The 27,107-nt window shown below is 41.5% G+C and overlaps 1 protein-coding gene across 1 annotated transcript in view; it reads left to right on the top strand.

Moving 5' to 3' along the window:
* The first annotated feature begins 247 nt into the window (after positions 1-247).
* Positions 248-27,107, top strand: part of LOC109485884 — a 31,931-nt gene continuing 5,071 nt past the window's right edge. Inside the window, exons 1-23 of the mRNA XM_019789557.1 lie at positions 248-311; positions 4,875-4,931; positions 5,353-5,497; positions 5,821-5,898; positions 6,187-6,263; positions 6,700-6,833; positions 7,132-7,252; positions 7,869-7,971; positions 8,198-8,256; positions 13,761-13,902; positions 14,196-14,273; positions 14,673-14,749; positions 15,103-15,236; positions 15,741-15,861; positions 15,981-16,083; positions 16,239-16,297; positions 23,372-23,498; positions 23,652-23,729; positions 24,222-24,298; positions 24,789-24,922; positions 25,231-25,351; positions 25,673-25,775; positions 25,961-26,019. Of these exons, the coding sequence (XP_019645116.1) occupies positions 4,923-4,931; positions 5,353-5,497; positions 5,821-5,898; positions 6,187-6,263; positions 6,700-6,833; positions 7,132-7,252; positions 7,869-7,971; positions 8,198-8,256; positions 13,761-13,902; positions 14,196-14,273; positions 14,673-14,749; positions 15,103-15,236; positions 15,741-15,861; positions 15,981-16,083; positions 16,239-16,297; positions 23,372-23,498; positions 23,652-23,729; positions 24,222-24,298; positions 24,789-24,922; positions 25,231-25,351; positions 25,673-25,775; positions 25,961-26,019 (2,139 nt within the window). The 5' untranslated portion in view covers positions 248-311; positions 4,875-4,922. The remainder of the gene's footprint in view (positions 312-4,874; positions 4,932-5,352; positions 5,498-5,820; positions 5,899-6,186; positions 6,264-6,699; positions 6,834-7,131; positions 7,253-7,868; positions 7,972-8,197; positions 8,257-13,760; positions 13,903-14,195; positions 14,274-14,672; positions 14,750-15,102; positions 15,237-15,740; positions 15,862-15,980; positions 16,084-16,238; positions 16,298-23,371; positions 23,499-23,651; positions 23,730-24,221; positions 24,299-24,788; positions 24,923-25,230; positions 25,352-25,672; positions 25,776-25,960; positions 26,020-27,107) is intronic.

Below are 27,107 nucleotides of genomic sequence, written 5' to 3'. Positions count from 1 at the left end.
AAACATGTTTTCGCTCATTTCGACTTTCTTTACAAAAGGAAATTATTACGTTTTATCTGTGCCTGTGGACGGTTTTAGTTGTCTTCACCACATAATAATCCAAAAGATGTTAAATCTAGGCGAGAGGTCATAGCAGTGGCACATCGCCAATTGACTTCTGATTGGTTCTGTGGTTCCTATATGTTTTATTTACGTCAACACAATAGGACTAGTTACTCTACCCTTCCCCTCACAGACATCCGATACCCTCCCGCCATACTTTGTGACAGGGTGCGGTAGGCTCGCAAGGTCGCTACTGGTCAGGACTACAGGTAGGGATTTACTTTCTTCTTCACACCACAGAAACCTTCCAATCTCTCGTTAAACACGTTAGGGTCCGTTTACTGGGCCTACTAAAGATGCAAGGCACGAGGGCTGAGGGAATTAGGTTCTTGCGCATTATCCTAAGACGGCGGCCGCGCCTTGTGCACAGTACTCAGTGACAGGTGTGTCAACACGTGGAACCAGCACAGACCTCTGGTGTGGAACTACTTATGGCTGAAGAAAGTGGTCCCAAAAGTACCACTAGCCTCTGCCACGTGAAGCTCTGTATCATCACGTGCAGCTCAGTATCATCAAAAAGGTCTGACCCGCAACAAAGTCAAGATAAAAAGTTTTTTTAAGAAACGGTAACGTGTCCGAAGTGACTTCACGTTTCTATTTAGCAAAGTCTGGAACTGCAAACATCTAGCCATCCTGTCATTATTCGACCGCTCGAAGTTGTTTATACTTGTCTTTAGTCGACCAGAAATAACGGACTCAAACATGACCTAAACACCACTTCTAACCTCCGTCATGATATGACCTTCACGCAGATGTTTACTTCTCTCACTCCACAAGGAGTAGGTTATGTTTTCATTCCCAGAACACACCTGTTACCACCACTGTCAGCAGTGGCAAACCCGAATCCGTTGATCATGATCTGCAAGCCATTTTTAAGGTTTTCAAATCGACTTAGAAACATATTTTCTCATCTCAGATATGTAACGTTACTAGCATTCTGAAATGAAACGCTGAAAGACCGTGTCGTATATATTGTGTTCCACTGTGGTGTAAAGTTACGTGGGTGGGGCGTGTCCGAGCCGTGAAGGGCTCTTGTTGAAAGCAGTGAAGCTTGGCAAATATCAGGAAAGGGCTCCTACTAGTCCTAGTTTACATATGGGTAAGTGGAAAATTAGAGAGACACGAGGAGCATGCAAAGATACCAATATGCTACCTGCTCTCGATGTTACCAACTTCCAAGATTCTTTAAGTACATTTGATATACGTTAACGTCACGGATAACGGAGTTGAACGGTAAAACGTTCCTTCTGGACATGCTACCGAGCATTTTTCTCCAATTGTAAATACAATGATAGCTATTTTCGTCTCGAATTATATAGAAAGTGATAAGGTTCACCGTAATCTATGCTGGGTATGCATATTGATCACATCGTAAACTTTAAGCCTGAATGGCAATCATGTTTATGATGTGAACACGTGACCCATGAGTCCGCCATTTTTCAGAAGTAACGTCACGTTACCGTAACGTTCATGTTGCAAAGTCTTACGTACGATGTTCAGTTGGCAACGGTGGCGACGATTAGACCAAGTCGGAAAATGTTTCTGTGTGTAAATTAAGTTCTGTTTGCATTATCTTTGCCCGTTAATGACTTAGTATTCCCGTCAAGTCTGACCCTAATACTAGTAGCCTGATTGTTGGGAACTTGACCTTATGAACTCGCTTGTCTGCTTTGGAAGAATGTTTATGAGGAAAGTCCGTTTATGCAGCTATGGCTTTCACACGATGGTACCGATGTGCGTATGTAGCATAATCAAGGCACCCGACACGTTAATAATTCCATTTTTTTTTAATCTTTTTATTGCATTTCAAAAAATGATACATGACAAAAACAGAAAAAAAGGACACTAATTTCATGCTAGTATTAATGGTAAGTTCAATTAATCAATGTCTGTAGCGCAATTACAGCGCACGTTGTAATTTCTCGTGCATGCCCCGCGCGGTCAAACGTTATTTTGATAGTGGACGGATTAAATGCAGAAAGGTCATGAAAGAACTTGCATCGCAATATAAATGTATCTTACCGTAGCCTGCAGCTGGCAAAAGTCCGCTATCACTGTTATGATTTTATATGTTGTCATGGATATTCTTTTCACATATTGATAGTACGGACGTCCGGACCTAGTGGTGCATGTTAAGGAAAAAATAACAATACAGATCGGATTTGAAGAGAAACAGATTCGGTGACCCGCTAGATAGGGTCTTTGATTGATGGGATTTTTGGTTTCTGATCATTACTGTGCCAATCAGGAGCGTGTTTCAAAGTTTCACGTCCGGTTCCTTGTAGCGATCTATGCAGATATGTGCCCTTAATCGCGTGTAATAGCGTTAACGTAAAAGGAATGGTGAATCTATTATTAAGTTTGCTTCTGATAACTCAGACGTTTGGGGGCCATGTAATTCGTGATGTACTTATGGGGCCGGGGTGGGGGGTACTCATTTCTTGATGAAGCAGGTGCAATGTAATGTACAACTAGAGAATTGGGTTCTATGCAGCTAAAACCAAATTATTGCAACAATATCTTCTCATCGATATCATTTATTAGTTTGTTTGCCCTTCTCTAGACTACTAAGTATATGTCAGCACATTTAGCTTTAGTACGCTCTTTCGGTCGCTTCTTGCCCCTCCCCTTTTTGGCAAGATATAACATACGACCGAGAGAGCGTAAAGCCGAAAGGATTACATCCAGGCTACCCCTTCTCTGTACATGTAGGGCATGTAGTAAAAAAACTGCCCTCATTCGGACCTGCGAACAGAGTAACCCCACGATTGACGGATTGTGGCGGCCAATGCGTGTTGACAAATGTTCATCCATCACGCACCTTCCAGAGTTGTTGCTTTGAACAGTGCCAGGTACCGAGTCAACAAAGGGGAAAAGGGTTGACTGATGCCGCTGTGACTACCCCGCAAAACAAACCGGGGTCCGGTTTCCTTCTTTTGTATTTCCGTGACATGCAAGATAGTCACCTGACGTCGCTCATAATTACTAGTACCTGGTGCTATGGTTAATCCTGGCGTTACACAGCAGGAAAATATAAACTCATCCCATGGATCTGAGACCTCTAAAGGGGCACTTCATTCTACTGTAAGTCTACATATTTCCGCGGCATATTTAGATTCGCGGAATTCGCGGGGACCTCTGTACCGCGAATCTATTTCCCCGCGAATATGTTTTGCGTAAGTGCGCCCCCCTCCCCACATGCATTAACGACGGTAAGCGAAACACAAACACACGCAACAAACACAAATCACTGCAAATCAACTTTATTCTTAGCAAATGTACGTATGTTGAGTACCAAATTTTTTAAAGTTATACGGATGTCAAAAAATTATAATATTATGAGACACCGAATCGCGATACTGTGGCACTGGCCGTGTCAAACGTGCACCGCCGGACAAAAATCTCTGTGTGCAGAGCGCCGGCCATGCGCGCCCGGGCGCTTGAAAATTGCGGGCACATCGGGCATATCTACAAATATTTTGATTAAAAACATAACTGCTGGTATCTGGGAAATGTTAGTTGATTCTCTTTTGCGCCCTGCTTTGCGGGCGTTTTTTTTTTTTTTTTTTTGCTGGATAGAAACGCTACCGTGGGCCGCTACAAAACCGAAGGCGACCTTTGCATACTTCCGGGTTCAAAATCTCGCCGAAGACGGCATAAATATTTTTAGTAATATATATTTTCCCGAAAGATTCTTTCGATTATGCATTTCTTCACTAGAGTATCGATGTGTAGTCGTAGAAAATAGCGTTTTAGCGCTTATTTCCGAACAAAGAAAATTGTTTACACGTGCGTCAGATCGATCGTCAGCTATACCGCCGGCAGTCTCGCGCGGTGCACGAAACAAATTTTTGCGCCGCGTTTTAGGATATAAATGCCGGAACACGAACTTTTATCATTTTAAATATACACTTTACAAATTTATCTTTCAAAAATAACCAAGGAGAGATCGCGAATCTAAAAATACCGCGGATTGTCCACTTTCCCGAAACCGCGAACTTTAGGCCCCGCGAATCTAAAGAGACTTACAGTATTTATTTTACAACTAACTAACTCACACAGGTCAGATGGGCATATGAAAAGTTTTAGGGACATTCGATGGTTACTGAGCCCGACCTAATCTGACAGAGTAGGTTTTAAAGCGACAAGTACGCTCGACTCGCTGGCCATTTTGGAATCTGAGCGACAGGCCCAAGAAGTCGCGGTGGATTGTATTAAAATGAACAAATGAATAATGCTTATTTCATCTATTATAAGTACGGATCCGTATGATACATGTATAGTGAACAAACGCTGAGAGAACCGGAAACGTACGTATCAATTAACCAGGTGAAATCAAAGCCCCAGATAACTGATAATCGATCATACCTTGCACGGCGGTATTCGTTGTCCCGAACCAATTAACTCTCGGTACTAAGGGAGGGATCTTGTAACCCAGTTCCCCCGTGCAGATTTTCATATCTTGCAACACTGGCCCCAGAGTTAACCATGTAATGATGGATATTGCTCACCCGACCGGCACGGACAAATGTTTGATACACAAAGCTTGAACAAACTTATGTACAGTCGTCCAAAATTAGGCCTTTGGCAGCTTTAATATTGACAAAAGCCGGAACTGGCATGGTGGGAGTGATGGTAATGAACGGCAATCTTAGCTTCGTCTACGCAACGTAACATGTACATGATTAGCACACATCAACACATTGTCGTTGTTCCGATGGTGGTGATGGGTGAAGAAGCTAACTCCGGATCCTGTATGTATTATCTTGCAGTGTCTTCAGAATTCTTGAATCGACCACATTAGAAAAACCGAGGCACTCATGGCGATGGTGAGGACACATGTTTGTATTTTTCCGTACTCATTGGCATAACGAAAAGAAAAGAAAAAGAATTGTAAGATTAATGTAATATATAATACTATGAACTATTCCAAAGTGTGTGTTTTAAGTTTGATTACATTAAGAGTGACATTGGAAAACAGGTAGCATACATATTTTACTTTCTTTCCTCCAATGACCACATGCATGTTCACCGACTTTCGATCCCCTTCAAATATTGTATGCTAGAATTAGTGCCAATTTGAGTAGCACTTAATGACGTGGTGCCCTTAGCGCTACCAAAAGCTTGACGTTACGTGCTTTGGGTACGTTATAAGGCATCGATGACGTAACTTGATTGGAACTTTTCAATGCACGTCCATATATATATCCTTTTATTAATTGTTTGCACCATCCACGTTCTCTGCTGTAGCAACAGCCCGTTACCGCTCAGCCCGGCGGGGTCGCCCAGCAGTGGATGCCGGCTCCAGCAGCTATCCCAGGATGCCCCCCTGGTCTGGAGTATCTGACCCAGGTTGACCAACTGCTGGTCCATCAGCAAGTGGAGCTGTTCGAGGGTAGGGAGCAGGGCGACGGACATGATTTTAACACTTTTGTCATTTTTTAGAAGATAACGTAACAACAACTTGGAAGTGAGAAAACTGCTGTGTATCGTACGTGTAGATTTAACACATTTCTGGGTTAATTTCAACGTAGCTGTCAGGTGGCTACAACTAAGAGACAACAAACCTTGATGGATTGGCTTATCAACGTTAACCATGAGCGAATTGTCATTTATATGACCTATTGCATATGTTTTACATTCATGTCTTCCATGTCAATTTTATTATAACGTAAAGATGATGTAGTTACAATTTTCTCTTCGGACTTTCCTAAACAGCCTTCACTGGTATTGAGATGAACAACAAGTACAAGATCAAGAACAGCCTTGGTCAGCAGGTCTACTTTGCCTATGAGGGTGAGTTTACACAGAAATATGATATTCAAGCATTTTTATTATGATTATGTATGTGTTGTAACGGTTATGACTTGTGTAATTATGGTAATCTGTAAGTGACCATATGGAGAGACATGTTACATCTCGTTTATGGTAAGAGACATATAGACGCTAAGATACCAAACTACCACCAAAGTTCAAATATTACAGTATAACTAGACCATAAGGCATAGTATAAACATTAGCTTTGTCTTCGGGAAATTTTTGTGTACTTTTGGCTCACTGATCACATACCCAAACTTCTTCCAGAGACTGATCTTTGCATGAGGATGTTGTGTGGAAACCAGCGCGAGTTCACCATCCATGTCACAGACAACAATCAACAGGTAATGCCCAATGCCGAACTTTTTTAATACTTGTCCGGTCGTGCAGAAACAGCCATCATCGTACACTAGCAGAATTCAAAATAAACGTTGTCAGTAGAAATAAACTATCACTCATGTATTACAAAAAAAATCAAAGATCAACTACTTTACAAGGGTCAAATATTTAGAGCTTTTGTGAATTTCTCTTTTTTATTTGCCGTTTGCATTCTCACACTGGCTATATAAGGCAACAGGTATGCATACACATATGTACATGTAGCAGGAAATTCAAGAACCTTTAACCAAACTTCCTGTCACTGGCCTAGCATTTTGCAGAAGCAGGGAAACACAATTTGAAGCAATTGCAACCGTTACGGCATGTGACAAAAACGAACACTAACAGGGATACTGTACAGGGATTGTGCGTCTAACTTTATCGATGATTTTGCCCCCGCAGGAGGTGATGCGAGTCCGTCGTGATTTCAAATGCTGTGCAGGGTGCTGTTGGTGTGCTGGCTGCTGTGACTGCTGTGCCTTCGAGGTTTACGTGGAGGCTCCTGTTGGTCAGCAGATCGGAATCGTGCGCCAGCTGTGCGTTGTCTCACTTGTTTGTAATAATCTAATATTTGCTTCATTTGATTCTGTTCGTAGCTTTGGGTTTCCAAAAACGATAAAACCGACAGCTGAAACTAGACTTGTGTGTATAATACATGTACATTCATAAAGTAAAAATGAAAAAAAAACGTCCGGGATATCTTGGAACTGGAAAGTACTTCCTGAAAGTAAATTTCTTGTTGCGTTGCTGTTTCTAAACTTGCGTTTGTTTCTGTTCGTACCTGCCTAAGGTCAATCTATTACATACTAGTATACTGTTCGTTTCGTTTTCCAGGGGATCCGGATGGAAGGCCCACTACAGTGTCATGAACGGCCAGCGGGACGAGATCTTTAAGATCTGGGGCCCCTGCTGTGCGTGGTCTGGCCCGTGCTGCATGTGTGATGTGGACTTTGATGTATGTTTCCACTAGTACATATCATTCAAATCAAACTAGTCTCCACCAGACTTCTTTTGCGGGGTGAATAAATCGTAGAAATCGGCCTAAAAAGGGTATTAATTGGCGGGGAGCTGGAGCTTCTCTGGCCGGCTACCTTCTCTGGCCAATTAATACCTTTTTAGGCCGATTTCTACGATTTATTCTGGTCGAGAAGTCTGGTGGAGACTAAAATCAAACTACAAGTGATCGATTTATTGGACCTGCAGTACTATCAACAGTTTCATATGCGAAGGGCCGCGAGGGGGAAACGAGAGCTTTAAAAAGTTCAAATAACAACAACAATACAATGTTAGCTGAGACTTTGTGTTCTTGGTTTATTGTAGCTTTTATTCTACAAGCTATGATGATGATTGGGAGGGGGGGGGGTAACGTGTAGCCTGGTGACGGCTTGGGTGCAAGTGCAATGCAGTATCAAATCGGCAACGGTTTACAGGAGGTCAATGGTCAGGCGGCCAATATAAAACCCCTTGCCCCACAGAATCTGCTTGGAGATTATTACGATGTTTTGGTTACCAGCTGCTAGGGTGTCGGAGGGCCATGCTAACACAAAATGTATCCAAACCAAACCCTGCAGATCTTTGGGACTGACGGAAGCACCAAAGTTGGGGCCGTGACTCGTCAGTACGCAGGGTTTGTCCAGGAGTGCTTCACCAAGGCCAGCAACTTCAGCATGACCTGTGAGTATTAGTGGATTATATGGAGCTTTTACAGTCAGTAAACATATAGAGAGAGCCATTAGAAATAGGGGGACGAAAAAATGAACACAGAACTGATTTCGGTAGCCTTTAATGAGCATTATAAAATCCACTTGCATTAAGTTTTTAAATGCATGGACGTTTGATAATTTTTTAAGCTTCTTGGTTTATAGACGTACCTGGCACGCCTTTTCTTTTTATCATGCAGTCCCCCAGGACTTGGATGTCAAGATGAAGGCCACACTGTTTGGGGCAGCCATGCTCATTGTAAGTACAATGTATTTGTCTTGATATGTTTGAATAAAAATGATCTTTAGTTTCACATTCATGCCCATGTGGGCTAAATGCATATATGTACTGTATGACTTTTTTGCTTCACCTCATAACAAGTATATATATACTTTCTATTGCAGGATTTCATGTTCTTCGAGTACAATGGGAACAACCAGTGAGCGGGCTGAGTACAAAATAGAGAGCAAGGGAATAATATCACTGGCCCCAGGTTTAAACAAAGATTGCCACATCGACTGATACGTACTAAGGCCTAGGAAAATGAATGTTGTGTTTCCGATTACGGTCCTAGAAAAATAGGGTCGGTAGGTGTTTTTTTTTAAATTTCGGACGAAGTGATACAACAAATACAGTTTAACAGTGTAAATGTATTAGGACTGATATTTTCAACATCATATTTTAATTTCAAGAATATTGAGAAACTAAACAAAGGCATATAATGTTTACTATACATTGGCATTTTATAATGAAATTTTTCTATTTCGGCAGAAATGAGGGGAACATGATAATTGGAATATAATTCTACTGTATAACGTTTTACATGACGCAGATTGAAAATTCTAACTGGCACCCTCAGGTTTTTGCTACATGGTTGGGAGGTAACCGGAAACACAAATTTTCCTCAGGTCTGAGACACTCTTCAAGTGTCAGAATTCTACGACTTAATTTTAATTTTCATTGAATCAGGCTAAAACCTGGTAGATTTCATGATTTGTCTCCCTCTTTTCACATTAAAAAAATAGTGATAATAATGGACAGGAATATGCATAATGGCATCAACAATGATTTTTTCGATACTAATCATGTTAATCCTTTGTACATGTATGTCATTTTAGTAATCAAGTAAACGTGTGTTGAGAATATTGATTTTTTTATACTGCCCAATAATGCTTTGTGGCAATTATAAAGTCACCGTGCCAGACTGAGATATTTTGTGCCTCTAAGTGGATGAACTGAACTGTACTCGAGCTGAGCTAAACAATCTTGATAAACACTTGCATGACCATTGTCGGTTTTACGTATGGTTTTTTTTAACTGTTGATGCGTGTCAATTGTACTGATACCTATCAATGAAAATGAAGTGCTGTTTTGATGTACATGTAATTTGAAGTGTAAGATTCGTTATTACCTCCGCCAAAGAGACCTGGAAATGTTTAGATTATGGGCCCTATCGACTTTGTCAGGCACTGAAGCGGAACGTCCGTTTTTGATATCTCGTGTTCAGATATGATCACAATTTTTGGATTGTAGATAGCTGGTGTGCTTAGAAAGACGGGGCATACAATGATGCATGGAAGTTTCTAGTGTAAGACCGCTAGGAGCGCGATCCGACTGCTTCAACCCACCCCGCGAATCTCAAACGAATTGTCCCCAGAGCCCGGGGGCAGTAGCCTGACTGTGAGTCAACCCACTGATACTGACAGGACGACAGGACGTTTGGGTTGTCTCTTGGAGAGCTAGCTCAGACTAGGCTGTGTTCCTATCTACGTGCACTGAAAGGTAAGTTCGATTTTTACCTGGGTTAGCTTAATTTAGAGGTTTCGTGTCACCAAAGCTGGGATAAACAGGCTTTGTTGTGTTGAACGGCGTTGCAAAGGCCAGGCTACACAACCGACGCTATTTCTGGCAAATTCTCGCTCAACCACTACGTTTGTTCAACAGATATTTGGACCTCCTTGGAGTAAACATATCACGTCGCTTCCATCTCTCGTTTCTATGTGTTATACCAAGCGTTGTTATGATCGCCATTTCTAGAAAACCAACCACCATATTTCCTTGTATTTAAATCGTGGCAGCCGCTGCAGTGTAGGACAACTTCATAAAAAAATCTATCCCTACGGTAGAATGGAATATCCCATAGTGAGTTGATGGCAATTTGTATCGAATATGAGGGGCGTCAGAAAATTAAAACCTTACTTTTGTGTTGAAATTGGAAAAGTACGTGTCCATAATACATGTAGTACTAGTCCAAATGCTAATCCAAACGATGTTAGCATTTAATATTAGATAATGACCACATAATTAGAATCCTGTGGTCATGGCGTGGGTTGTCATGTTGTGTCCCCAGCCCAGTAAACAACATGCTTCTAGTATATAATAGGACGTACTATCAAATCACAGCGTATTGCTGTACCTGGACATGGATAGTTCCAAGTGCCTCTTGAACCGAGACGGCTTACCTTACCTGTGGCCACGCCCACCCCTTTAAGTACATGTATTCCATGGTGGTATGTACAAAATCCGTCTGGTGTTGACCAGCATGTTGTCATATTGTGTAACACATTTTTGTGGGAGAACATCTCATAGTGCATAGACATAGTGATTGTCGCCCTAATAAGAGATTGTCTGAACCAAGGAGGTTATGTCTTAAACCTTGTCTGAACTAGCGCGTGTAAACATGTACACAAATTGGCGTTTCCTTGAAATTTACTTACAGTGAATGAATGTTAGCCACACCTATACACACGACCGATAGGACGCATCGGTACTGCCAGTATGTCATTTGCATTTGGCGCCTGTCTGTTTTGACGACCGGTAGGGTAAAAATGTGGTGGTTCGATGGTAGACAGAAGACAGACACGGTGTTTTTTTTAATATACAGCCACTGTGATATAACACGTTACAGCTAAGATACTAGAAAGGTCTAGAAAGTAGAGCTTCTTCAAATAATAGTATCATTCCCGCCACCAGTAATATTCCATCAGTATGACGACCCATCAATTCTGTCAACACTATACCACATAACAAATACGTAACTGACATTGATTGAGGTTCGTCGACGTCAAAACAAGGAGGTTAAAATCCTCCTTGGTGCACACAAGGAGGTCCTTGGTCCACACTGTCAGAGTGCAACAACAACAGACAGCTACAATAACAACACTGGGCGCCCCTGACAGTTTCAAAGAAAAAGCCCCAGTAAAGCATGCGTCATTTGTTGCCTTGGCAATCAGACGACACATGAGCCTGAACAAGTAGCGTGCGTCTTACTTTAAGGCCTTATGCTCATAAATGCATAATGTATACTGTAGCCAAGGCCAAAAGTCTGTTATAATTTTCCGGGGGAGCATGCCCCCGAACCCCCCTAGGAACCTCGCGCCTACGGCGCTCGAGGTCCCCTCAAGCAGTGGGAAGAACCCCCCCATTCAAAATCCTGGCTACGGGCATGTAACCGACATGTATATAAACAGCATTGTAGGGGTAGCAGTTTCTCCTTGTCTACACCAGCTCGAGATCTGACGGACCATGACATGTTTAGGTCACCTGATATTACGCATAAGGCAATGAGGTTTCTCCCCAAGGAGGTCATAGGGTAGAAATGAGAGGACCAGAAAACCCTCTGTCAAGAGGGATGGTGCGTGGTGGTGAGGGGGGGAGGGCGTGAATGGTAAATTCGCGAAAAGCTTTCTGAATCATAGTATCTGTTGTAAGATTCTTATAATGGATTAAAGTACTAGTTCTACAGATCATTGTTGTAAACAAGGAGTCACTCGGCGAGTAACAAAAATGTCAAACGGCAGCGCAAATGTTATGGTCCATTCCAAATAGCTGGAAGGGGGTGGCTGGCCAATTTATTTATTTATTTGGAAGTAATATCTACATACATGGCACAGTGACCGCTTGGGATGAATATCAGTAACGTTCAAAATGGTTGAAACAATATTAAGGCCAGATGATAGAAGTGCTATCAGGCATAGAGTAATCTAGAAAAAAATCGATTCCCTGCCCCCATCCCCCGGTGTCCGTGATTCTTTGTGATCAAATGATTTCCTTTTATGCAAATTCCCGTAGAGGTGGTGTACGCGTTTCCACAGCACAGCCACGACATCTACACACTCGATCTACAGGCTGAAATCAGACACAGCGTAAGCTACGTAGACGAGTAGCTGTTCCTATACTACTCATTATTATTACCCCAGCTATTTATGTTATCACATAGTTGCTGTAGGGTAGAGAGAAATCCGACAGGCAAAACCTGTTTACGTTTGTAAATTATATATAGCTGTCAAAAATTATGAACGTCTGGTTCGTTTAGAGGCTACAACGGAGTGCAAGTACCTAGCAGTGGCGATTAAGGGATACTCTTATATATTCGCTGTATTGTCAGTAACGTTATATGCAGCAAATATATTTAATAAAGAGGCTCACCTTTTAGTCGCCGGCCTCGGCTAGTTAAAAGAAGTAGAAGCTAGCGAGCCGTGGCGACTCTTTGCTAGTAGTCTTATGACGCCCGATTCAAGAGTCGCCACGGCTAGAGGCTTTACCCGATAAGCTAGCACGTTGTGAGTTATTTTTCTTACCACAGTCCATGTTATATTACATGATTATATGTATCGCGCTTTTGAGTGGTAAACAAGCCAGGTAAGGACGCCATTGTGCTGTTTGGACGGGAAGGTAGGAATTTAGAGTAGGACTGGTAAAAAAGAAATTCAACTTCCTCACTGCTCCAGACTTGGAAGATTCATATCTAACGTAATACCAGTTATTGTACTAGAAGAGTTGGGCCAGGGGCATGTTTTTACTTGCGACTAGTCGACTCGTTTCGAAAGAGAGGGTATGACACGCCCTCATAAATGTATTTTCAGGCAGATGTCTTTTTTTGGGGGGGGGGGCGTATAGAAGCAGCTGAAAATTTGACTGGAAAGTGGTAGGGCAAAAACAACCTTACGCCCTCCCCCACTTCCACTAGTTCTTATTCTTCCTGGATGTTGTCGTATCTTGTAGAGGTATTCCACATTTACATTTCTGTACACCGTTTTTGTTATGACAGTAAATCTCTCAAAAAAAATTTGGCTTTTGACCTGATGCCCAATGCCTCAATTTTTATCATGAAAGTTCATCTGTGTTGGTAGTAATCATAGTAAAACATTGAACTTTGTTCCAACACACGTACACAGTTTACAGAGAGATCAACTTTTCAACGACCACTGTCAATTTTTATTGCATTTTTTATACGAATGCCAAATTTACAGTAAAACAAAAATTTGAGGGATGTATGTACTGTGACATATAATTTCTATATAGTGATCCTTTATTGGAATACTAAATGCTTTTTTTTACATATTAACACTTGCAGTGTCGTCTTGGAAACCTCTTGAGTTCATCGCAACTGAAAAGCAGACATAGCTATGCAGATGGTAAGGATGCATTTTACTTTTTTATTGTGATGATTTCTGACTGGACCCCAAGATCTGACTGCTTAAGGCCCCTGATTGATATCAAATGTCACAATCTTCCCACCTGATACCTGCTTGGACAGTCACCTCTGCAACTGTCTCACTTTATAATCCTTCTGTCTAGGGAAATACTGAGGCACACACTCACTAAAGTAAGTCACAATACAGTACACACTGCAAGTTAGAACAACTACCTGTTACGTATTCATTCTCAGAATTAGAACAAAACAGCACCCCTACATGTATGGGCCAAGTATGCATGTGCCATGAGATCTAGCACTCAGCTGCTCATTTTTACGTTCTCAGCAGCAGCCTGTTACCAACCAACCCGGGGTCGTTCAGCAGTGGATGCCGACTCCCGTCGCTATCCCAGGATGCCCCCCTGGTCTGGAGTACCTGACCCAGATTGACCAACTGCTGGTCCATCAGCAAGTGGAGCTGTTTGAGGGTAGGGACACTGGCCAAACCAACACTTGAGTCTGATACATTTAAAATGGAGCATCTTTCTAGATAATGCCAACCGTGGAAAAGTCTAGCTTGCGAATGTCTATTGTTTTGCTAGGAATATGTTCAGATTGTGCTCTCATTTATTAATCCACTAATTCTACTTCCGAGGAAGAAATGCTGTAAAATTGTTGGGGCAGCCTATGTTAAAATTCTGATTAATTAGAAATGAATCACTTCTGCAGGCAACAATTTTCTGAATGAGCCAAATCATGGCTTATGTTTACTCCCTTACAGCCTTCACTGGTGTGGAGATGAACAACAAGTACAAGATCAAGAACAGCCTTGGTCAGCAGGTCTACTTTGCCTATGAGGGTGAGTTTACTGAACGGAAGTCTGATGTCTGTCTCCCTAAACCTATACTTTATGACCAGTATTTACCTATGGTTATGAAAGTCAACTGTTTTGCATGGGTGGGTTTGCGAGTAGGTTGACAGTAGGTTGACAGCTTGTGGTTAGGGTTACAATTTACATGCAGAATGACGGGTCAAAAGGTCAGACACAGGAAATCAGGTGAACTTGAAGGTCCCAGAATTCTTTATTCAGTGACTTACCAACCTGAAGAAACTATTCACGGGACTCTAACCATTGCTGAAAGCCTGATTTTTTGTTCCCTAAAAAAAAGAATGGTTCTATTGTTTTTGTCAATTGCAATGATATGCGTATCATACTTTTCATAGTGTGAATATCCTTTTCCTTTTGTTATGCCTCCAGAGACCGACTTCTGTATGAGGATCATGTGTGGAAACCAGCGTGAGTTCACCATCCACGTCACAGACAACAATCAACAGGTAATACACAATCTGACACATTGTGTGGAAACATCACAGGAATACAAATATATACAAACAAATAGATTTATGTGCATATATCATAGTACAAATTGCAATCTGGGAGAATGGCCAATTCTACCGGTAGACACTGCAATTCTGTTGAGAGATGGCAATCAGGATAATAGGAAATATGCCAACAGTCGACCGAATGCGATGCTTCTGCCAGGTTACTATCTCTACCCTGACACATATATATCAACAGTAGAACAACAGTGCCATGTCCATTTTGTGAACAAGAAATCACATGTATTATGTAGCGTGATAAACAATTGGTATGTGATCACTTTAACAATGTGGTTTGCCTCCCACAGGAAGTGATGCGTATCCGCCGTGATTTCAAATGCTGTGCAGGGTGCTGTTGGTGTGCTGGCTGCTGTGACTGCTGTGCCTTCGAGGTCTATGTGGAAGCTCCTGTTGGTCAGCAGATCGGAATCGTGCGCCAGCTGTATGTTGTGTACCTTGTTTTGAACATTAGGAATGCTTTTTTATGTATTAAATGCACACTTAGGTACACATTTTAAACTAACCCTTTACACATACGTGTATGTATAATATATATGTTAAATACCAACAATAATGGCCTCTCTACCTTCTCAAGACCATGGTTGGGAGTTAGGAGTGAAGAAAGTCATTTATGGTTGGGAGTTGGTTGTTGTGGTTGGCTATTTGTCTACAATGGCTGACTACAAATCTTGTCGGAAGTCATATTCTGCGTGGATGCAATCACAGGTATGAACTGGAGCTAGAATAAGATGAAGTCCAGGCTACTGCCAACCCAGTGCCGACCCAGGGTAGTTTTCAATTTTCATTAATTCTGCAACCCCCTCAGAACCAGGCGCTTACAATTTTTACAAGTTTGCCAATTTTTTCTGTAGTTCTCCTGGCTTAAGAGGTAACATTAGATACATAATTAAAAATTAGGGTCATGTGCATATTGCTGTATTTGCAGGGGATCTAAGTGGAAGCCCCACTTCAGTATCATGAATGGTCAGCGAGACGAAATCTTCAAGATCTGGGGACCTTGTTGTGTCTGGGCTGGCCCATGCTGCACCTGTGATGTGGACTTCAATGTAGGTTTTGACTTTTTTATCTCCATGTACGTAAGTTTTCAGCATGTCATTTTTGTGTGTTTGCTCATTTCCTGTCTTCCATGGTTGTGCTGACAATGTACCCATATTGTGTTCTGCAGATCCTCGGGACTGACGGAGTCACCAAAGTTGGGGCCGTGACTCGTCAGTACGCAGGGTTTGTCCAGGAGTGCTTCACCAAGGCCAGCAACTTCAGCATGACCTGTGAGTGTGCTGTAAATTCATTTATTTTTGCATGGACTTAGTGTCGCAGTAGAAGAGGAAAGGCAGTTTTCGTGGTGTTAAAGTTTGCTGGTGAAACAACTTTGCCACCTTTCCATTGTTAGACAAACTTCAAATGTCCTCATCTTTTTTTTCAGTCCCCCAGGACTTGGATGTGAAGATGAAGGCCACACTGTTTGGGGCAGCCATGCTCATTGTAAGTATATTATGTCTTTCAATACATTGGTTGCTCAGGTTATGTGGAGGGAAAAGCATCAATTCTACTTAAATTGTATTTTGGCAGAAAATCACGGGGGAAAATAATCCAAATTAAATTCATGTTGTGTTGTACTTCATTTTGCGAGGAAAATGCCAGTTGACATTAGGCTTACTACTATTTATGGTTAGTTTGAATATGGATGATTCATATACATTGTATGTAGATGTCAGGAGAAAAGTAGTTTGTTTCGGACTCCAAGCAATCAATTTTGGAACTGCAGATTGTTTTGGTCTAAAAATTTGGATTCATTCTAACTCATTTTCTGTATCTTTTCCCCAAGAACATTTTCCTGTGCTATGTTTGGTGGCATTTTGGTAATACATTGTGTATGTTACAGTAACATCATACATGAGATGATTATTTTGAAACAGGTAATGCAAACATAGAAACAAAGAAATCACTTTGCTATGCTTGTACTATACTGATATCCTAAACTTCAAGATCTATCATGTAATATGTAATACCTTCTCTTCATTGAGTCATAACTTGCTTGCTAACCCTTTTCTATTCCTTTTTTCATTTTTTCCGTATGATGCACTTGTCTTCACTTCCTTTTATCACAGGATTTCATGTACTTTGAACACTCGGACAACCAGTGAATGCTGTAACCTTGGCAACGCTCAAAAAAGGTTTCTTCTTCAGCCTTTCTTTAACTTCTGTACCAAACGATACTATGAACACATGTGGGGGAGGTGTTTACATGATGTAATTAAGGGAATAGCTCTTGCACCCATACCCAAGTGGCACATTGGATATTGTCTGGCAAATGGATAATGCCTGAGTACTGCCTGTCTTCGCTGCCACCGGACCTGTACCTAAACCACGTTATCAGTACCTGATGTAACGTTTAGGTACACAACATTCCTACACATATAATGCAGCATATTTATACTAGAAACGAGTTTGGTCATGATACACTAATCATCTTTTTTTTTTTTATTATCACAGGATTTCATGTACTTCGAGTACAATGGGGACAGTGGCTAAATGGAGTTAAATGACAAGGGGCTTTGTGCAGAGGAGAAGCCATCTTCCTCCCCTTAGCCTTTGAGAATATTTCAGTTTGATATCGTTGATGGACTTTGTTGGATTATTTGTAATGTTAACCCTTTTAGACACTCTTTTGTCAGAATTGCACATGCACACATTACATATGGAGCCCTCCCTAACCAAACTGGACCACCTTTTCCACCTTCAGGACTGGACCACTCTTTCCCACAACCCACTACTTTATAATATGTAGGAAGTCAGATCTTATTTTCTTACACTAGACTCTCTATAAGACATTCACGCTAGTTTGTTTTGTAAATTTGGTCATTTTATTGGTGAGATATCGATGTATAGACTGAAATATAGTAGACCTTCTTCTTTCTGTATGTTATTGTAGAGAGACTGTGCAGAAGTCCAGAGTTAAACATTATAAATGCTTGCACTTTTATTGTTAAAAATGTTAGCCTACTCCCAAACCAGTTTCTTGCCTACATGTCTACCTCCTCTACTCTCCTGACTACTCCCCATGCAATGGTTAGGCTTGTTTTGGATGTATTTTCAGGCTTTCTATTCTGACTGTCAGCAATTCCTTAGGTATACTTGCCTAGCCAGTGTACCCAAAGTATAGCTGATAAAATAGAAAGCCCAACAGAAAAACATCTAACAAGCCTAGCCTCTGCTTAGAGGGTAGTCCTGCCGGCACTTACAACTTTCCACATTCCTGTGTCTTCTGTAGCTCAGGGCAAATGTACATCACACCATTGTCAAATGGGAAAGATGTTTGAGACCTTATAATGTACACCTTAAATGAATTTTATGACACTCGAGAAATGGATTATATATGTCAAGGCAAACACCAAATAACTCACTTCAGGGTGGCAAATTACATGGTCTTACCATGTTTTTGGATACCAAAGCAGATTAGAAATTGGTAAAAAATTATCACAGAATTATTTTTTTAAGGGAGTAATCCCTAAGCTGTAGAATTGACTGGTTGAATGCTGGGTGTTGCCGTGATTAAGTTACAAAAGGAAAGTTAGCCTTCATTGTTTTTTACCAAATGTCAGATTGTAGCCTGGAATCCAGTTTTTTTGGTTCGATAGGGACCTTTGCAAGTGGACTCCAGGTTACAGATATTGTGAAGTTCAATTGGAACATTGCTCCTCTCTTTCATCTCAGACATTACAGTCAATGCTTCGTAATTACTCGCATTTTCTTCACATATAGGATTTTGCACACCACGTAATGTTTCGTGCATCACGGAAAAACGATATGTCACCTACCTTCATACCGAGAATACTTTGTATTGTAAGTTTAACTCTACAAATGCTGTGTTGGAGCTGAGCAGTTTGATACCATGTTTAAACAGAGCCAGTTGTCTAAATTTTGATGCCAAGCATCTTACAAGCTACTTCATGCAGAATGCGATGATAGTATATCTACAAACGGAAGTGCCATGCCTCCATTCAGGGTAATCAACTCTACACTTGACAATTTGTCACTTTCATCAACAATAGTTTTCATGGAAAACAAATTAAATTTAAATTTTGTTTGGAAATGTTTCACTGCCATTTGTGGTGTCCCCCACAGAAGAAAAAGGAAAAAAACACTAACTTTGAACATGGTATTCAAACTGGCATCACTATGGAGCTGATATAGTTGGTGACTTTATGCTGCTGCTGATGTAATGCTTTCATATTTCAGTGATACTATTAGAGTCAGATTGGTGTAGGTCATATAATCATGTAACCCATACTAGTAATAACATTTTTGTATTCCATTGTAGTCCAAGGGTAATTGAATTAACAATGTAACGTGGGTGAAGATAATCTTTTTAGATATGCATGAGCTTCAAAATGTTAGCAATAATACTACCATAAATGTAATGCATGAAGTAGTAAAGATAAGAGTAGTGTGGTTATCATTTTTAACACTAGCTGTTGATCGATGTGTGTACATTTTAATCTGATGAATTTCTAACTATCAATAAACGATTACTGTATGTCTAGAATTAGAGTCATTTATGTTGTGGATAATCTATTCATTTTATATCACTGATGCAAAACTTTCAGCACTTGCACTCGGGAAGGATCGAAAAGCAGAATGACACTACGCCTTCTGGCAGGACATATAAAAACTGCAGTGTAGATACACAGACAAGCCCCAAACAGGTTCCTACTAAGACCATCTTACTTCAACCGAGGTCCACATTGTCTTTCAATGATTTTACATGTACTGATGCACATAAACGTACCCCGGGGGAATCAGACTAACCCAACTTCGAACTAAGGTTCACAATGCATTCCAACTATATGAATCATCTATCCTATTCAGACTGCCCTGCCGTGGCTTAACACAACAAGGGTTGTCACTTACGATAGCTGACCCGGATAGTATTTTGGATACCGCACACAACAACAGTAGGTGTCAGATTTCTATGGCGGTCGACATGGCCCATGCAAGGACGCGTTTTTTTTAAGCAAACAGTATTTTGTCCATGTCTATACGCAATAATGTTAGCTGGTTGTGGGAACGTACTTATCGAACGAAACGTTCGTCAGGATTTGAGTTGTTTGTGCAATTAATAATCACATACCATCCTCTTTGACGTACTCGACGTTCCCGCTTTGAGCGCCAGAAGACCACGCCCTTATATAGAGGACACTTGTTGCTGTGGTCTCAAAGGGTGTATTCTTGAGTTGGCTAAGGGTGTGGCTAGGGGTGCGTTAGCCTGGATGCCAGACCCACAGCACATTAGGCCCAAAGTATCCAGTGTGCAGACTCCCTGTATGCTGTGGGTCTGGTGCCCAGGCTAGGGATGCGTATTTGAACTGAGGCCCAGGTCAGGATTCAGGTCTAGAGATTCAAGTCCAGATTTCTTTAGTCAATTAAAAAAAGTCTTCTTTATATAGAGGGAGATGTGTTACATAATATATATGTATATCGTATGGCACTGCTTATTGTTTGAACCATTTACTGGTCGAATGACCTTTCAGTGACCCTAGAAAAACGTCTGGTTCAATGAGTGAAGTACGTACATACGTCATCAGACAGCTAAAAGTTTTCTCCCCCTCCGCACCAAATAAAGTAGTCCGTCACCAAGCTCCAATCACGGACGCCCTTCCCAAGAAAGATTACAACTGGGATCTGTACAAATAGGTATCTACGTCCCCAATGTGACGGTATTTACAACAATTTCATTTCTTGTCTGCTAGTAAAAGGTTTAGGTCGTTGCCATGGGTCGCGGATTGATACATCCCGGAAAAGGTTTGATTTTCCGTCCGCTCGGTCGTGCGCCAGGTGTTACTGGACCGTTCCACCGACACTACACAACAGCTACCCATAACAAGGTACGTAATTCAGCATCCGCGAGTTGCAAATGTATGAAAGGTATACGGTAGATGTAGTCACCGACCTGTATGTGGTTAAATTGAGTCAAATTTATTGATAATTGCCTAAACAAACAGATTGATCTGCAAGACCTTGATTCAGCTCTTTCTACTAAATGTGTCTACTCGTATGTTTTCAAGCTGAGTCTGTAGAAAGTAACTTACATTGCGAAGGGTATAGACTGCGGTATAACTTGATAACTTCATACTTTGGTAGATCTTTGTTCATACATAATGTCGATCGGTCTAAGCCGAGGCTTACATATCCGCTGTTTTTAACGGGACTCCGTTGAGGAACTTGATCATGATACAGTCCGGCCTCCAGAAAATCAAAATGAATCTAGTGTTCTTTGTCATCAAAATATCGTTTGTTCTAAAAGGCCTAGTATGAAGTCTTGGATACAGTTTTGTACAGTTCGGAATCAACATAGAATACTGCATTTCATTGAAGTTGTTTTCCTATATGTGTAATCAGGTGCCTGTTATACTGTTTGCTAAATTACCGTTGGATTAAGATCGTGAGAGATATAGATTTCTCTGTTTACGTGGCGTCATCCATCATCGTTGTTCTAGGCATATTATGGTGGACCTCGAGCTCAGTTACTATCAATTCGCAAGGCTTGCCATGTTAAAGGTTTATCGATATTAGTCTAATCATAGTTGGTAAAGTCAACATGCACGATGCCGTGTCTTGGCGACCATGGAATTTGCACTATGAACCACGCCTATATCCACAATCAATTGTATCATTTACTACCCGGACAAGATTTTACTACAAGAAGTCGACTTTGCCTTTGAAAATATTTCTTTCAGTATGGCTTCTGTTGCTTTTTATTTAAATGAGAACCCAAATCCGCCGACTTACAATTGCAAAATGTCAAGTTGGCTGTCGCAGAAAGGTGGTTACTGCATGATTAAATTGATGGACTTTGGAACTTCGTACGTGATAGTTACGGCGTTGTTTTCCACCACACCGCTAGGCGACACCATGAGCTCTGTGGGATTTATGAATATATCCCGTAACAGCCCCCCCCCCCGACAAAACTTTAAAAACTCTGAGATGCACGTATAGTGTCTTATATCACGTTGTGTCCGATGAATAATACTCTACTACTAAATGATAGCCACGGTCCATTGTTGATTACAACTGTGTTTTAGAAGATAGAGCTTCGGGCTGCCTTGAATGGCCTCATTCGGTTCAGATTTTCACTCTTCCCATGCAAGACTTGCGATGTTGTCCCCATTCACAGTCATAAGCCTCCTTAACCCGCCTTACAAACAACTACGCGCCGTAACCGAATCGCTCGGTGTGTCTGTCAGTGGTTGGCTGTTTGGAAATTTCTAATCAGACAGCCCCTTTCAGAGCTCATTAACGTTCATGCCAAGTGTAGACAAAAAGATTGAACTTTTGTTTGTTGAGTATTGAGGATATTGTCGTTTGGAATGGCAGACATAAAGCTGGGCCGTTCTGTTTTTTAAAATGTTCCCTATTTGTTTAGCTTTGTTTGTGCAATCACCTTGCACACCGTCAGCACCCCTCCTACAGGGTATATAGACACAAGAGCCTAAATGCAAAACCTTCAAAAGTACACGTATCCCGGCTCCATTGTAGCTTGTCCTGAGTACAATAACAAATGATAACAATAATCACTGCTGTACTGCTATGGTACATCTGAAATACAATGTAGTTGGCCAATGAAACAATTCAAATATTATTCTGGAGTTATCAAATACATAAATAGTTCATTTTTATCACTCGGTTAATTAAGTTAGGTGGGTTGTTATATGGATGTGAAACTCTCACGACCAGATGTGATGATATGGATGTGGCCACGGAGAGAGTCTTGCCTTTTCGAATTCTATACGTTTATCAATAACAAACGTGTCATTTCAAATTCAATGCAAAACAGCAAACACTATTCCTGCTTTTTAATGATATATTCTACTTTTACAACGCTCTTAAGCTTCATACATACTTGTTTTACCTGTGTAAATACTTACAAATAGGGGGTCAGTTTGCTTACCATTGCATGTGATAATCTCCCTCCCCTTCCCATTCCCGTATCCACGGAGCCTGATTGACTGCTTCTAGGATTACCTGTGCCTTTTGTCAACTCTATAGACAAGGTATTTTCTTCATTCTTTCTGACCTACATGTAAGTCATGCCGTTCTGCAGCTGATTGTTGAGCAGTGGTGTACGCAGTTCCACCCTTTCTCCGCTGGAAGCAAAGAAGTACGGTTAAACCATGGCGGTAAGTCCGGCTGTAAGTGTGTGTTGCTGTTGTGTTTATGTTTACCATGCTAGCAACTAGTCTGTTACCGAACTTACTCCCGGCTTGGGAACAGTGTGACCTAGTGTAGTAACGCCGATGTCGTGAAGTTTTCAAGCAGACCGGACAGAACCAAACAACGACAGGGATTAATGGCACCATTTTCCATGACAGCTAAGTTTTCTGTATACGTCACGACGGCACGAGTATCCCAGTGTGCTTGATTTTACTTCACATCGTAGAGACTTCCATTTTGTAACCTTTTAGTGTTTTGTGGACACTAAGGCAGCTTTTTATATACATCGATCCGCGCTGAGTCTCAGACATGTAGTTGAAGTCGTACCGAATTGCCGCATTTCAGGCAGTGACCAATCAGCCCATGCAATGGATGGCGGTACCCGGGGCCATCCCTGGCTGCCCGCCCGGCCTGGAGTACCTGACTCAGCTGGACCAACTCCTGGTGCAGCAACAGGTGGAACTTCTGGAGGGTAAGGAGAACAGCGATTTTTTAGATATTATCTAAAGTGAGAATGGCACACACGTTAACACTGGCATTTCACATGGCAGGGTTAGCGCTTTTGGTTTTATCTATTCCTGAATAAAAGGCACACACAGAAAAATGACGTATTTTGTTGCTACAGCCTTCACTGGAATTGAGACCAAAAACAAGTATGCCGTCAAGAACTCCATGGGACAGCAGGTGTACTTCGCATACGAAGGTAAGACGCTTCGGTGAAAGCTCACGCGTGTTCATGTCAATATCGGTGCTCGAGGTCTCATGTGAGTATATTTCAATATGGCGACCGTATTTGGAAAGAGCAAACATTCTCATAGTATATCAAACATTGAAACTGCATACCACAAGCAGAAGGAATTCCTGTACTTACCTATAATTAAGTCTTGGAGGAGGTTATATTTCAGAACGTCAAAACGCACCTACGTACGTAGTATACAAGTATTAAAAGTCCCTGCATCCCAGATTCCTCGATCACTCCAGATGTAAGAATCCGGATCACAGAAGGTGTTTTACGCCTGATGTTACAACATTCTGTACTCTTTGTTTACTAGTAGCGTAAATATCTTTTTACGTTTCGCAAAAACAGTACTGATTGTTGCAAAAACAGGCGCAAACCATGAGAACAAGCCGGATCTTTACATCTGCTTGGAGATAAAGACTAACCACCTGTTTACGTGCATCCTCTCGTTCCCAGAGTCAGACTTCTGCTCCCGGATCTGCTGTGGAGCCCACAGAGGCTTTCAGTTTCACGTCACAGACAACAACGGACAGGTACTGAGCAGAAGTTAGGGTTCTTTAACCTCAAGAGAGGAGCAAGTGATAATAGATGTAGAGCGGGTCATCTATGAAACAAGTAAAGTAGACAGCACTTAATCACTAGTTGACCGTGAAGACATTTTGAGGAACTTAGGGTTAAAGTTTTAAGATGAAAGAGCTAATTAGATATTTCAGAAGTATCAATTAGATACCAGGAAGTATCTGATTGAGTTTTTTTAAATTGCACAGCCAAAGACAAAAGAAGTGGTCTGACGTATTTCTACGATATCCTCTACCAGGCTTCTGAAGCGGCTGGTGGAAAGAGTAGAAATTGGCTAAATAGACAGGTAACATGACAGGGGGTTTGGTCCGCTAAAGGAGTACAATTTGCCGCTCGCAAACAATACCTTCGCACACCGTACACGTACTTGATAAAACTGAGTTATAATGTATTGTTTTGCTCATGATTTCAGCAGGCATTTCCCTTTGCTCTTCCCGCTAACAGGAGGTGATCCGGCTGAACCGTGAGTTTAAGTGCTGTGCGGGAGGCCAGTGGTGCGCCAGCTGCTGTGACTGCTGCGCCTACGAAATCCTCGTGGAGGCGCCCGTGGGCCAAGTTGTCGGTGTTGTGCGCCAAATGTAAGCATGAAAGTGTGGAAAGTGTTCCTGTAAAAAAAAAGGATATTGGCCTATTAAGGATTCATTTACGCTGGGCAGTTTAAGTCCATATTTGCCCTCATTCAACAAGTATAAATCTAACAGAAGTACTCATATGACACAGGCTTAATTGAATCGGCCTATAAGCTTGTAATAGTGCACAATGGGCAGTACAAACTCAATTTTCACGCCTGCATGAAAAGTCAAAAGTCAGAAATAAGTCTGAATGTATTCTTATGGAGCAAGAGCGTCCTCTAGCAGCTTGAAACCAAACTGTACATGTGTCCCAGGGGTTCGTTCTGGAAGCCACACTACCACATCATGAACGAGCGCAGGGAGATGGTGTTCGACATGTGGGGACCGTGCTGTGCCTGGAGCGGGGCCTGCTGCACCTGTGACGTTGATTTTACGGTATCCGTCTAATAACTTCGGTCAAACAACCTGCACAAACAGTTCTTTTCAAGTTTTCGACGAAAGAAAAAACAGACTGTGTCTATCTTCTTTAATAGCCTTCCATGCAGGCTCTCGATGGTCTGCAGATATAATTGTTAACGCGTTCTTTTGCCGGCCATCGCACAACCAAGTGCATGGCCATCGTAGGACACACCCTGGGTTCGTTACGTCGATTCTATGGTACCCGTCCAATAATCTTAATTGAAATGCGTGCACTAACAATGCACTATGTTTAGAATATCATTTTATCTCTCAAGTTACCGTAATTTCAATTTGCAGGCCTATGGCAGTGACGGGCACACCGAGGTGGGGAAAGTCACCCGTCAGTACGCAGGCTTTGCCAAGGAGATGTTCACTGATGCCACTAACTTCAGCGTCACGTGTAAGTCACATGTCCATGCTGTAGTTAAGTTACACGCGCAACATAACATTTCACAAGTACCTGGCCACTATCATGTGTACGTCACGTGCGCGTCGCATACAGGGTGCATAGAAATCATATCTTTTCACATGTGGCCTTTCATTTGTGGAAGATGTCGTTGTGTAACTCCACTGTATCTCCCTCAGTTCCCCAGGACCTGGATGTGAAACTGAAGGCTACTATGCTTGGTGCTTGTCTCTTGGTGGTAAGTGTCATTTTCAGTGACTGTAGAATAACTATGGACACACAAGCAAACAAACACACCGAAAGAAAATCTACGCACACGGAGGTAAAAAAAGAACACATTTTACGTGTTATATGATTGTGACATAACTTCTTGATGACTAGCCTTTTGTTGTTTTCCAGGACTTCATGTATTTTGAGGACCAGGACAAGGAAGACCACAACCACTAGTGCTGACGTGGAGGGTACGTGAGAGGAAAGTACTGGGGAAGATGTTGAAAATTGTTCGTGTATATCGTCGCTCAACATCTTTACTTCTTTGTGACGAGGACATTGTGTAATGGTGTAACAGTTATATGTAACGTTACTATTATTTCTTCATAACATAACAGAAATTCAGGTACCGGTGTTTACTTCAAATGCGATGGCATCATGCACAAGGGTACATCTTTTCGGGAGATCTTGTGCTTAAGATGGGATGTTGTAAACATGTGCCAAATATATATGGAAATTATATCTTTTGATATCTTCCTAATCCTTTTGCACCATGCATCTTTTAAACTACATTGTAATAGTTATGAAAGAACATCGTGTGTTCAAGTATTGAGAGAAAAGTTTAACCATCACCCTGTTTTTCAACGTCATGAAAGCTTTTGTGAACGATTGTTTGTTCAGTATGTTTACACGAAAGTGTCATCGTTTTAACTCTTGAGAGGCTGACACTAGCTGTATATTTCGCTGAATTGCAAGGTAGAGTAGCGAGATGAAAAACTTATTTTCCACACGTTTGGTACATTCATGTGACATAGACTACAACCTAATTAGCAGTTTCAACCAACAAGAGGATAGTTACTGTAATTACTGGTTCGACCAATGAGAGAGTGGCTTCTTGGCGACGTACGTCATATATCTGGATTGCTCTGTATTGTTTTGCATGCCCGCATTTTCGTTTTGATGCAGGTGTGTGGGACTATAGGATCGCCCTATCGGATCATTCTATTGGTCCATTGCAGAGAATTGGAAAGCATGTGAAGCAAGAAATCTATGAGTCAAATGAATGAATAAGACCTACATGTATAGTTTTTGTTTTTCACAATCGTATTGTTTACA

The sequence above is a fragment of the Branchiostoma belcheri genome, unplaced genomic scaffold (assembly GCF_001625305.1).
Source record: "Branchiostoma belcheri isolate BF01 breed outbred unplaced genomic scaffold, Haploidv18h27 scaffold79, whole genome shotgun sequence".
NCBI classification, from domain to species: Eukaryota; Metazoa; Chordata; class Leptocardii; order Amphioxiformes; family Branchiostomatidae; genus Branchiostoma; species Branchiostoma belcheri.
This window is presented reverse-complemented; position numbering and strand designations above follow the sequence as displayed.